This window comes from Felis catus, chromosome B2 (genome assembly GCF_018350175.1).
Source record: "Felis catus isolate Fca126 chromosome B2, F.catus_Fca126_mat1.0, whole genome shotgun sequence".
NCBI lineage: Eukaryota > Metazoa > Chordata > Mammalia > Carnivora > Felidae > Felis > Felis catus.
The window spans coordinates 38,632,993-38,646,401 of NC_058372.1; the positions used below are offsets into that span (position 1 = coordinate 38,632,993).

General features: G+C 54.2%; 1 protein-coding gene across 1 annotated transcript in view; it reads right to left on the minus strand.

The window, feature by feature from the left end:
• Positions 1–1,253: 1,253 nt before the first annotated feature.
• Positions 1,254–13,409, minus strand: part of LRFN2 (leucine rich repeat and fibronectin type III domain containing 2) — a 190,143-nt gene continuing 177,987 nt past the window's right edge. Inside the window, exon 3 of the mRNA XM_003986090.4 lies at positions 1,254–4,854. Within this exon, the coding sequence (XP_003986139.1) occupies positions 3,876–4,854 (979 nt within the window). The 3' untranslated portion in view covers positions 1,254–3,875. The remainder of the gene's footprint in view (positions 4,855–13,409) is intronic.

Here is a 13,409-nt window from a genome sequence, read left to right on the forward strand (position 1 = left end):
ACTTAACAAAGGGACCTTTGCCTGGAGTCAACATTCTGAGAATTTTACCAGACATAGAGGCCAAACCAATTGCTTCCAGATTAGGTGGTAAATCTGAGTACTTCCATCATTCTAAAATATAATCTATAATGGATTGAAGGGAGGAAGAGAGAACAGGTGAGGCAGTGCGATGATATGGGAAGAGCGAAGGCTTTTCAGCCAGACTTACTGTGTGACCTTGGGCAAGTTATTTAACCCCTCTGGGGCTCAGGCCCTTCATCTGTAAAATCAGCATAATAATATCTACTTTGGGAGGCTTCAGTAAGAAATGCCTGTCAAGTACCAACACAGTACCTGGAAACTGTAGGTGCTTAATAACTGTTAGTTTCCTTCCCCTTCCCAAAGCTGTGCTTGAAAGTTGATCATTATATGTCCAGTCGGACTATCCGATATGGTGACCAGTACTAGTCACAGGTGGCCCTCAAGCACTTTACACATGGCTAGTCTGAACTGAGATGTGTTCTGAGTGTAAAAAACATACTAGATTTCCAAAACTTTGGTGGTGGTGGTGGGGAACTAAACTTAAATGTCATATTTATAATTTTATAGTGATTACACATTGAGATAATAATATTTGGGAAATATTGGATTAGCTAAAATATATTATGACAATTAATTTCACCGGTTTCTTTATACTTGCTTTAATGCAACTACTGGAAAATTTAAAATGACTGTGGATCACACCGTATTCCTATCTGACAGGGCTAATCTAGCCATTAGATGTAGCTAGGGTTGGGAATCTGTGTTCCAGAAGTTTATTCGTTTTTATACTTTGAGTTTATGCTTTGGTTCCTTGTTCCAGTTTCCCAGGAAAAGACCCTTTTGAAAAAGTGTCATTCAGGGCTCAACCAAATGGGTGGAGGGACCTGTGCACCCCTGGTGGCTAAGTGTGGTGATGGCCACAGTACAGGAAAAAGGAGGCAGGGCTGGTATTTGAGATACAGAGAGGTACCAGGTGGGACAGTCAGAATAGCTGCGGACGGACCATTCCTTCTTCGCCTGGAGTTTCACTCCAGATCCCTCTACCATTCTTTATTTCAGAAGGACGACCCCATTCTCTCTTATTTCAGAAGGCTCCCATGGTATACACGAACTTGGCAGGGAGCAGGCTCCCACCAGGCAGTAATAAACACAGGTGCAAGAGAAAATGTCACTTCAAAGCCACCTTCGGAAAACCGCAGTTTCCAGAGAAATGAACAGCAGACATTCACAGATATGAGAATGTTCTTTTTTTTCTCTCTCCCAAGAAGTGTGGTTGGTTTTGTTTTTTTAGACTGTACATTTTACTGTACATTTTTTTTAAGCAAAGAAAGTTGGCATTTATATTCTGACCACAGGGATGTTGCTTTCCAAAAGCCCCAGTCAGAAACATGACAAACAGAAGTGCAAGTACATATCATGTCACGACAGAGCTTGGGGTCACTGACAGGAGTAGACAGTTGGTTCCTCCTCTTCCGGTGTCCACCATTTTCCCTCTGGGTGTCTGAACCCAAAGGCAAAAAGAAAGGTGGTATTTGGGCTCAATTCCTCAATGGCTACATTTAGAAAGACTGAAGAAGAAAGGTTCAGAGAGAAAAAGGAGAGAAGAAAAACTCGGGCAGGGGAAGAGGGAGGGAAGGAGAGATTTCCTTTCTAGTCACCCAATTTTGTGGTTGCCACCGTGATGGGGGAAGACATGTGCTCTGGCCCCGGGACTGGCCTGGAAAATTAACTTGTCTCGGGAAGAGACTGGCCTGGTCTGTTAATGACTTTGTCAAGACCAGAAAGGGACTGGGGAAGGCAGAGAGTCACAGGAAGGACAAGTATGAAGACAGGAGAGTAGAAGGGAGGAGAGAGGAGGCAGGAGGGATCTGAGTCAGTGGAGAAGGACAAAGACAAGGGATTTGGAGGCTCCTGGGCTGGAGCCAGAAGGCAATCCTGCATAGACAGTTCCCCACCAGCTCCTTGTGTGTTCCAGGTGGGTTTGGGGGCCGCCAGCTCAGCTCCGGGTCTGAGCTTTTTAGAACCCTTCAGCAGAAGGGGACTCACCTGGATGTTGTATGTGGTGTGGTTGGCAAGTGGAAGAAGGGAGAAGAACAAAAGAGAGGCTAAAGATCAATGGCAGAGACTCAGAAGAGCAAAGGATGGGTTGGGGAGACCGAGGGAGAGGTAGTATGTTGGCAATGAGGAGAGACCTGAAAGATGGAGAGCGGGAGAGACAGAGATGTAGGAGAAAGCCCTCGAGATGCTTCTCATGCAGTATCTCCGTGGCCATATGTCCTCTGCCCCCTCTTGACATGGTCTGGGGTGTGGAGGTTAATGCCCCTTGTGGAAAGGAGCCCATGTATCCTTCCCATCGCCATATGTCATTTCCACAGATGGATCCTCCTCAAGGATGTCATCCAGGAAAGGCTTCCCCCCACGTGCCACCCTGAGCCACCTTCCTCAGGGACAGACAAGGGATGGACTCTGGACACACAAATGCCCGAGCCAGGGTGTAGACAGCATAATGAATCCCAAACACCACCCCAGGAAGTGGCCTTGGCACCTGCCCTGGCTTGGTCACTAACTCACTGTGTGACCTTGGGCAAGTCCTTTATGCTCTGGGGGAAAGGGAGAGAGGGCTAAGGATGAGATGTTTGCAAACACCTCTTCAAACTTCAAAACGCTACCATCCTAAAAAGATTCAGATTCTCCCCCTCCAAAACCTCTAGAAGACTTCCTCTGTGTCCAGGAGGAAGCATAGCGAGGCTCTACCAGCTTGTGCTGTTGGTACTGCTGATCTGGAAACCATAGCATCTAGAGGCATGGAAGAGTTCATTTGTCCTTAGAACTTAAAGGGAATCCCAAGAGCTGGTACAATCCAGTATTTTGCGAATTAAGAGACTGAGGTCCAAAGAGAAAAAGGGTCTTGCCCAGTATGATCAGCTGGTTCTCCGGTGGTGGCTCCAGAACCCGAATGGAGAGCACTGGACTCCAAGTCCAATGCTCCTTTGGCCATCCCACTCTGCTTTCCTCAGAAACCCTCTTGGCCTGTCACAGGCTCATGGGGACTTTCTGTCCCAGCTTCCCCTGAAAGAGGTAAAAATCCTAAAGCAATTCCAAAGGTTAACATCCTTTATGGCCTTAGGCCTCATAAAGCCCTTCTCCTTTTCCCACACATAAGTCCTGGAAGTTAACCTTCTGGCTTAAGCTGATGTGATGGCTGTGGGGCATCATGTTTAGCAGAGGAAGCTGGGTCAGGCATGGCGGTGAGGGCCCATCCCTCCCCAGCGCTCAGGTGGTTGGGAATAACGAGGAGTCTGGGCAGGGGATGCCCTAGTCTTCCTTCCAAACAAGTGTAGGACCAGAATCGCTCCCTTCTCTTGTCAACTGACAGTAGATAATCTCCCACTACCGGGGCTGCTGGGAACCCGTTCTCGCACGAAGAGTAAATTCTCCGTGATCTGTGTGAATGAAGAGGAGGAGTCTGGGAAGTGGGAAAAATAAGTTGAGGAATAAAAACAACACTGGAGCCATAAGCAATCCAAAGCCGCTTGCTTACACGCTACATTCGTGATTAGAAAGGAGGGAGTCCGCCTTTCCAAACACTCAGGGCTCAGTCCGACATTTTAGCGATCGAGTCCGCTTTCCCTGAGCACACCCCGGCTGGGTGGGTGGGTGGGGGGGGACAGGCCTGGAAGGGGGTGTGGGTGGTGGTGGGGGCGTTGACAGGGAGATGAGACTGTCCCTGGATGTAAACATCACCATGGAAACTCCACAAAGACTTGCCAGTATAGATTCTTTCCCCTTTATCCACCCTGCAAGGGTGAGAGGAGGAGCCTCCCCCCCCCCCCACCACCTCCCGCCCCACGGGCCTACACCGTGCTCTCCATCACCCACTCGGAGCTGCCAAATGTTCCCCGGGCCCCCACCAGGTCACTCTCCTCAAAGGGCAAGAGCATGCCGTTGACAGAGAGGCTGCGCTTTGTCCAGATGTTCGAGACCCTCCGAGGGGGGCTGTAGCCACCCGGGGCGACCCCTCCGGCTGCCGCAGCCGCAGCGGCAAAGTCCCCCATGTCGAAGGAGTGGCTGCGCTTAGCCTTGCCCTCCAGGGGCAAGGGGAGCAGGCTCCTGGCCCGGGCCGCAGGCGGCCCCAGCAGCGGCTCTCGGTCCGAGTGGTGGCCCCTGGCCGATGTCCCAGACCCTCTCCCGCCCGGAGTCCTGGAGTCCAGCAGCTCCTCCTTTCTCTGACTCTTGAGGTCCAGGGAGGCAAAGGCCCCCATCAGGCGGTCAAGGTTGGGCTTGGGGCGGGGAGCAGGCGGGGGGAGCCTCCAGGGACCCCGTCCCAACCCTGCGGCCTCCCCGCTGCCCAGGGAGCTGGAGGAAGAGGAGTCGCTGCCTCGGGCCAGGCTGGCACTGAAGTGCACGAGCTCGTTGCGCACCACCACCTTGGGCGGCCCCGGCACGGGCGCCCCGCTGGGCGCGCTGGCCAGAGGGGGCGGCGGGGCCCCGTTGGTCTGCGAGTGCACGTTGCTGACCGCGGCAGCTGCCAGCTTGCCCGGGGCCTCCTGGTTGCAGACCTTGTAGCGCACCATGAGGATGACGATGAAGACCAGGAGTGTGGCCACGATGATGCCGCCGATGACCAGGATCATGGTGCCACCCAGGATCTGGCTGTGCATCGACTGGCACTGTGGGTAGTCAGCCTTGGTGAAGAACTGGGCGCAGCCCACGATGTTGGTGGCTGTGAGCGTCGTGGCCGTGTCGTCCCACATGGCCAGCACGCACAGGTCGTAGCCGGTTCCTGACACCAGGTTGTTGACCACGAAGGCCTTGTTGGAGGCTGGAATCATCCTGGGGTGGGTGGACGCAGAGGGGGAGGGCGGTGAAGGTCGGCAGAGGCGGTAATAGAGAGAGTGACAAGGACAGGAGAGGCAGGGGGAGGGAGAGACAGACACGGGGACACAGAGGGAATGAGGTGGAGCAGAGGAGAGAGGGACAGGTGAAGAGACAGGAAAAGGAAGGGAGGGCAGGTGACAGGAAGTGGTGCACAGGAAGTGGACAGGAAGTGGTGAAGGAGTCCGAGAGGTGGGAGGAGAGGGGTGCAGATAAGGAGCCAGAGAGGGACGGGGGGGGGGGTGGTGAAAAAGGCAGTGACAGAGTTTCGGGGGTAGAGGGGTCAGCGAGAGGTGCACACGCAGACCAGGTGTAGAAATACAAAGGCCAGGGGTGTGGAGGGTGGTTAAGAGATGGAGGTACAGAGAAGAAGGGGGACGCCTCGGGGAAAGAGATGGGAGAGGAAACACGGGAGGGGCAGAGGGAGAGACACGGAGAGGCAGAGAGGTTAAAGGCTGCAGAAGCAGAGACTAAACCAAGGGAGCCCCCTCCCCCAGCCTGACTCCATGGTCCCCTCAGACTCTGGGAGGTGGTGGGCGCCAGGCCCACCCTGGCCCTGCTGGAGCCTGCCGGGGACTCCACCCCTTTTTGTGTCCTGGAGATTCATCCACACTGCCGGAGCCCCTCCCTGGGCCTGCGCTGTGCAGGGAGAATGCTTGCTGCTGCAAACCAGATAGAAAGGGTCTAAGCAGAAGAGAATTGGAAGCGGGGAGAGGGTGTTGACAGAGGTGAGGGGCACCATGCGACTTTGAAGATGGGAGGGCGATTCTGCTTCCCAGAGAGAAGGGATGATTCCTGCGTCATGGGCATAGCGGGCCAGCCTCATCCAGAGAGGACTGGAAAGAGATTCTCTGCTTGGGGAGGCCTGGACTGGTCCCTCGGCTCTGGGAGGCTCTGGTGGGGCAGCAGTGCCCCATGCTGGGGCCCATCCACTCTCCTGGGCCTCTCCCGCCTGGCCCCTCCGGCAGCCTGGAGGTACACCCTGATCTCTAAGGCCCTGTCTGGGTATCAGGCCTTGTGACATCTCGGGAGACCATGCCAGTGTCACCCCATAAACACACCTGCAGAGAGATTCACCTCGGCCTGGAGGAGCCACGTCCCTCTCTGCCTTTCCCACCGCCCCTCCTCCCAAAGGGCCCTCTGTTCTCCAGTCCCCTACTACTCAAGGGCTCCATCAGCACCCGTCAACCCCTCAAACCAGAGCCAGGCAGCTTAATTGAGATCTCAAATATGAAATACCGGAGCCTGAAAACTTCCACCAGGGAACTCGGCGCGCAGGATCGGAGCTGACAGGCATTTATTGACATCCCGTCAGTGGGCAGCCCCAGAGGCCGCTGCCTTCCTCCTCATTCTCCCAGCCTGCTCTGCTGATGGGGAAGCCACAGGGGAGGAAACTTTGTCCCCAGCCCCGCCCCTGGCCCATAGCTATAAGAGGTAGGGTGGTGGGGCTGGGGCTGGGGCTGGGGCTGCAGGGGGAGGGGGGAGGGGGGGAGGGGACAGGGGGGAGGGGGAGTTGCGTAATTGCCAGGCCTACAGGCCAGCCCCTTAGGTCTATCTGTTTCACCTGGGCATCACGGCAACCCTGTGAGGGTAGGGACTGGTGCTGTCATGACAGAGGAGGAATGGCCAAGACTCAGAGAGGTGAAGTGACTGGCCTGAAGTCACACAGCTAGGACTGCTAGGAGGGGCCACTGGCCTTTAACACTAGTTTCTAGGCCCATAGTCTGGGCTTGCTCCTTACCATGTGATAAACATGGGGGCATTTTTCCTCATCTCACTGAAAAGCCCGCCCCAGCCTGTGGCCTGTCAGCCACCCCTTCCTTGGAGCAGCGCCCAGAACACCACCGGGGCTCACACTCCTCCTCCAACAGGATCTCTGGTCTACGGGGCCACCCACTGGGCAGAGCCCAAGGAGTCCTGTGTGACCAGGGCCACACAGGCCCCGCTTCGCTTCCCCTCGAAGCTAATGATGTAAGTTGGAGAGGCAGGAGCTATATACACCCAGAACACAGACGACAGTAAGAGCCAACACTACGTGTCAACTGTGGGCCAGGCCCTATTTTCTGTCTATTAACTCCCTTAGTCCTACAGCAACTCTCCAAGGCGGCCACTCCCGCGATCCTTACTCTGCAGACAGGGAGGAAGAGGTGCTGAGGTAAGAGGCAAACATATACAGCTAGCATTTGGCTCCAAATTCGCGCCACCCAGCACCTTGCTGGGACGTGAGTGATGTAAGAACACGTCCATTCGAGGAGGGGATGGCCCAGCTCGTTTACTGAACACCTGTTGTGTGACAGGGTTTCCGCATTCAGTATGGCATTCAACCTTTGCAACGATCCCAGGACACGGGGGATGGACCATGAGCCCAGAAATCCTATCGGAGTTTGGCTGTCTCCTCCTGGAAAACAGACTACCACTACTGCTGATAAATAATAAAGAAAAAGAGGAGTTAACGCCGAGGGCTGGCTTACTATGTGCCAGGCACTGTTCTGAGATCTTTAAGGGGATTAATACTCATAATAACAATTGTCATCTCCATTAGACAGACAAGAACCAGAGGCACAGAAAGGTTAAGCTGCCTCCCCAAGGGCGCCCAGCTAGGAACTGACAGTGCTGGCATCTGAACCAGGCAGTTGGGCCTCAGGGCCCCCACTCCTGACTACTGTGCCATCCTGCCTCTCAGACACTGCCCTGTTTTCCTGAGGCCTCAGGGCAACTTTGTTTGGGCAGGACCCTGCCTGGCCTCTCCCCACCACCCCCCAGTCCCTGCTTCCCAAATCAGGCAAGATCAGAAGGTGATGAGGCCCCAAAGGGCTGTGTTGTTGACAGAGGTGCGATAGGGCGAGGCAGATCCTTGGCACCAGGGATGAGGGGTTGGGCTGGAAAAGCTTTGCACCTTAACTGGCCTGTCAGCAACAAGGCGGGAGGAAAGGGACTACCTTCCAGGATTAAGAGCAGGGAAGCAGCTCCTGGTTCCTGTGTGTGTGTGTGTGTGTGTGTGTGTGTGTGTCTACTTACAGGAGGGCCAGAGCCAGCTGGCTCCAAATAGCCTTGGCAGTCAAGTCCGCCTTTGCCAAAAAAAACGGTAATTGCCGAACACTAACCTTGTGCCTGGAAGTCTGCGCACATTATCTCACTTAACCCTCCTGACAGCCCCCGGAGGGAGTCATTATCATCATTCCCAATTTAGGGAAGGGGGATGTTAAGCAGTTGTCGCTTCCCCTCCCTCGGGGGAGTGGTGGAAATGAGGCCAGATCTGGATCCTCGGGGACTCAGAGCCCGCACTTCTAAGCAAGACTGCTTCCCACCCCAGGCAGTCAGGGAGATGAACTGCGCGAGAAAGTCTTGTGAAATGGGCACTATTCAAACTCTAGTGACAGAACTGAACTCATCTCTGCCTCGGGTGGCCCTGTCTACCTGCTCATGCCCCACAACACAATCAACTGCCGATCCTCCCGGTGAGAGGTGGAGAGCCTGGGTCCCCCTTCACTGCTGTCCATGCCCCACGGGCACTGTGGTGGCAGGTTCTCCTTCTGGACTTCTCCCTGCCTTCCCTCTCCACACACACACTTTTGCTTAGGTCCTACCGTCTCTGGTGTGCCTGAATGCAGCAGCCTCCAAACGGCCTCCCTGCCTCCACCCGTGCTCCCTTAAAGTCCATGCTCAGCACCGCCATCCCCAGAGTGCTCCATCTGAAACAACTCTGGCCATGCCCCTTGCCCACTGAAACATTCTTCAAGGGCTGCCCATGACCTACAAGAGACAGGCCAAGCTCCCGAGCTGGGCTCCCAAACCGGACTGCCCATCACTCTTGTCCTTCCGTTCACACACCCTCTGACTCTGCCCACGGTCTTTAGGAAAACACCTCGGAATCAGCTGGGTTCTTTAGGGGCAGAAGGCACACAGAGGGATATGTTACAAGGACCTCATTACAAAGGGGTAGATTTGGGGATGGGGGACCGCAAGGGAACATGTCATATAACCCAGGGTTGATAGCAGCCAAGCTGTTACTCAACCTAGCCCTGAGCATATCAAGGGGAGGTCACCAGATCCAGGAAGGAGAAAGACCCATGCAGGCCGAGCAGGGCTACTCTGTGTGTGGCCCACAGGTCCACGAACAGAGAGTACAGAAATTCAGAGTAAGCATTATGAAAGTTTTCTAGCAATTTGGCATCGGCGTGACATCCCCGTGCATGATCATTTTTTGTGATAACTTATTTCCATTACATTCTTATAAAAGCATTGGTCTCCAACAGATTGGGAAACAGCGCAAATCCCTCACTATGACTAGCTTGAGAGGGACTGATCCTGAGTAGGGATTCTCAGCCTCGGCACTGATGACACTTTGGGCCGAAAATTCTTTGTGCTCGGGGCTGTCGCGGGCACTGTGGGATGATTGCAGCATCCCTGGCCTCTACTGACTGGACATGAGTAGCATCTCCAGTTGTGACGACCAAAGATGTCTCCACGCATTGCCAGATGTCCTCTGGGGCCGACACACTGGAATAGAAAATTTGGTTGAGGGACAGAGGCAGCCAGGGGCAACCTTACAGCACGGGGACCGGCCAAATAAGTATCCTCCTCTCCTCCCTCCTCCCCACCTTCTGCTGTTGCTCTCTTTGGCTGACCCCAACCAAAAGCTGGGGCTTGCGGCTGCACACTGGTCAGCCTTCCAGGGCACACAGCAGTATAGAAGAGGGGATCTGGAGAGGCCACGCACTACATCTGGCACAGCCATCAGGTCACAGCCCTCCTTGCACAAGACACATGCTGAAATCCTCATAGATTTCTCTCCATCACGGAAACCAGCGACATCTCTGTGAGCAGAAAACATGAATTGCTATTTTAAGTTAAGTTGCCCCAACACATTAAATGTAACTAAGCTCGCGTGTTCTAAAGCACAATTTAAGGCTGCAACCCCAAGCACTTACCCAGGAAAAACAAAACAGGAGTAAGTGGCTGCTCCTGGGTTGTTTTTCTTTTTCCCTATTAATATTCGTTTGGCATTCGTTCACTCAGCTTCATGCTGCCAGACATATCTATAGCTGTTGTCTACAGCTGATGCCGGAGGCTTAGGAGGGAATCATAGGAGCATGCCAGTTACCCCACTATGTGCTGTCAGGTCTGTCTTCCTTTCACCTGTCCCCACTCTGTGTGGCAAGGAACTACATTTCCCAGGCTCCCTTGCCTGTTCCCAGGCTCCTTGGCCCGGGGCTTCCAGGAGCACTTGGCCAATGGGGGCACTGGAAGGAGGGTGGGAGGAACAGGAGACGCCAGCTGTTTCTTCCTCTTTTTCTGCCTCTGGTGGTGGTTTCCCATCAGTTCCTGAGCCCGCTCTGTGATCCCAGCTCTTGGGGTTCTGGTTCATGCCAGATAGATTTGGATCTCAGGTTCTGGTCATTCCGTCTCCAGTGCTTCCCACCACTGGGTGGGGGTGGATGGGTGGTAGTAGCTGTAGCCAATCCCTGGGTGCCTCACTGTGCCCTGTTGTTGACACCCCTCCCCAGCAATTCCAACCCCTGTGTAGCCCAGCCCCTGTACTGAATTCCCTCTTAGACCTAAAGCGTGCTTTATTCTTCTCAATGAATCCTGACTGAATCCTACGTGGCACAGGAGGTAACCTTTCCATGACGAGACTGTTATCATTTTCCCCTTTTCCCCTTGCACTTTGGGAAAAGACCATCATGGCTTCCTGCCGGCGGCAGCACATCTTGGCCTAACCTCGTGGAAACTCCAGCTTCGGGAAGCACTGTGCCACTTTCTCTGAGTGACTCCCCACTCCCCACATAAGCCGCCTTGACCCCTTTGCATCTAGCAGCCCCTCTTCCTGGAAATCGCCTTTCTCCATCTGGTGACCACGGCCCTTGAGGCCTGACCCAGACGTCATGTCTGAACCCCCCCCCCCCCCCCCCGCCCCGCACCGAGAGCTGCCCCTGCCCTCCTCTCCCAGCGCCCTCCCTGCATTCCTCCCTTAGAGCTCTTCCCTGGCTCCCTTGAGGCCAGGGGCCACGTCTTATGTCTTACTTCTATCCCCACTGTCAATCATGGTATCTGGCCTAGAGTCACTGCTGAGTAAATATTTACCCTACGGTTGAGTGAATGAAAGAGCGCTATGTTAAATGTTAAGGTCTAGACAAATGCGAGCGAATCTTATTTAAATATGACGGCTGGCTAATGGTGACTCTCAGACACCGGCTGGTCCTGCGGAGGTCTTTCCAGAGAAGCATTTTTCTATAGCCTTGAGGCTCACCGCGTGGCCTCCTGGCAACCTTTAGGGATCTGTATGGGTGTGTCAGTGCGGGCACGTGTGTGCGTGTGTGAAACAAAGTGTGTGGAACACATCTGTGTGTCTCAGTACCATCTGAGAGCTGAGTGTGTGTGTGTGTGTGTGTGTGTGGGTGTGGGTGTGGGTGTTCACATATATATAGTACGTAAGGGGTTCTGGTCCCAGGCAATGTTAGTCACTGCTCTGCCCCTCTGTGGCCCAGGCCTCACCCCCTTCAGACACTCTTGCATGTCCCCTGACACTTCTGAGGTGACTCCCGTGTGACCTCTCCCAGAGTCACTTGCAGACCAGGCCTGCTCTTTCCTAACTGCTCCTGTTAAGGGCACTGGGGGCATCCGGGAACAAATGGGAGACACCTTGAGTCTCTGCCTGGGCCTCAGCGCAAAGCCTGCGAGCTGACTACCAGACCCACTCCCTCCTCCCTGGGCTGGCTCCGGACCACATTCCCCCGTCTCCCTTGCAGTTAGGGGATTCCAAGTGGTACATTCTGGCAAACAGGATGTGTTTCCCGCCCCGAACCAGGCCTTAAACGAGAGGGACTGCCTGCCCTGCGCTCTCTTTCCTTTCTGCGGCCAGACTCGGGTTGTGGTGACCCGACCCGACCAGGCGGCTGACAGCAAGGCCTGAGGGGTGGTGGAAGCTGCTGCCCGCATCTCCAGGTGAAGAAGGCCTCCCGACTAACCCGGTTTATCACCCTGGACTCTCAGGAGAGCGAGACATCAACTTTGATTGCGTTTGAGGCTTTCTGTGTTTGCAGCCATTTGCAGCAGCCTTAGTCTCTCCTGACTAGTGCAGACTCTGCAGATGGGACAGGGAGGGCCTGGGGGGGCTTGCTACCCGCGCGTACATGGGTGACGGCCCAGAGGGCTGAGTGTGTATGTGTGGAAGAGGAAGACACTGGTGCTGGTATCGACGCAAGAAACACAATCTCTGCTTTCTTGGAGTTGTCAGCAAATGCACCTCTTTTTATCTCCAGCCCCCAGCCCCTCAGCTCCCCCAGCACCACTTCTTTGCAGGTGCATGTCCCCTCGTCCGCGATGCACCACGGCTGCCCGCTGAGCCCCAGCACTAATTTGGAGAAGCCATGTCAAGCTGCCTTACTCCACTTCCCCGGCTCTGCACCCTCATTACCCGGCTCTTCAGAGAAACGCCAGCCTGCCAACCTCTCTGGCCGGCTGCAAGATCTTGGGGCACATGAAAGAGCCTCATTAAACCGAGGCAAGCGTCCCCACTCCCCAGCCTCTCCTTCTTTCTGCAAGCCCCCAAAGGGGCCTGTTTGCATCCTGCACAAACCGCAAGGTGGAAAGGAGACCGGGCCGCTTCTATCCTGAATACAACTTACGGAGTACCTACCACGTGCTGGGCACTTGACAGGCACGGTCTCTTTGATTCCGTGTACGGGCGCTCTTGGTGGGAATAATTATCCCCATGTTACAGACGAAGAGACTGAGGCTCAGGCATACGGGTCACCTGCTCAAGTGCACACCGCTGGAAAATGGCTGAGGCAGTGCTGTAAGCCCAGGTCGTCAGACCATGGAGCATGAGCCTCCCTATACTGAATTACCTTGAACTGGACCGTGCAGAATCCGACTTTGGCAGGAAGTGAGTCTTAAGAGTCAGGTTAACTGACAGCAATAATAAAAAAAAAAATCGTGTATTGCTACCACGACAGCTTATATTTATCGAACACTCGCCGTATGTCAAACACTGTTCTGAGTATGCGACATACGTTAACTGATTTAATTCTAATGGCAACTCTGGGAGGGAGGTGTACTATTATTATCCTCCATGTACAGATAAATAAATTGAAGTGCAGAGAAGTGACTTGCCCCAGGTCTCACAGAGGGAACATGTGCACCTAGCCAAGGCTTGAACTCCGCGCTCTCACATTACTTCATGATAGTAATGCTCATGATAGCCCTGAGAAGTTCCTTTCACAATTATGCTCCCATTTTAGAGAAGGTAACTGAATTGCCCCGAGGTTGCACAGCTAATTAGAGGTGGAGGTGGGATTTCAGGGAGGGATGAGGGTTGTCTGGCTGCTTCCTTATGCTCCTGTGAGGTCTGAAGACTGTGAGGGAGCCATGTGGGTATCTGTGGGCAGTTTCCTCACAGAGGGAGCTGCCAGTACAAAGGCTCTGAGGCGGGAACAGTGAGGAAGCTGGCATGGCTGTAATAGAGTGGTGGGAGGGAAGAGTGACAGGAAATAGGGTCATCAAAGTAGTAG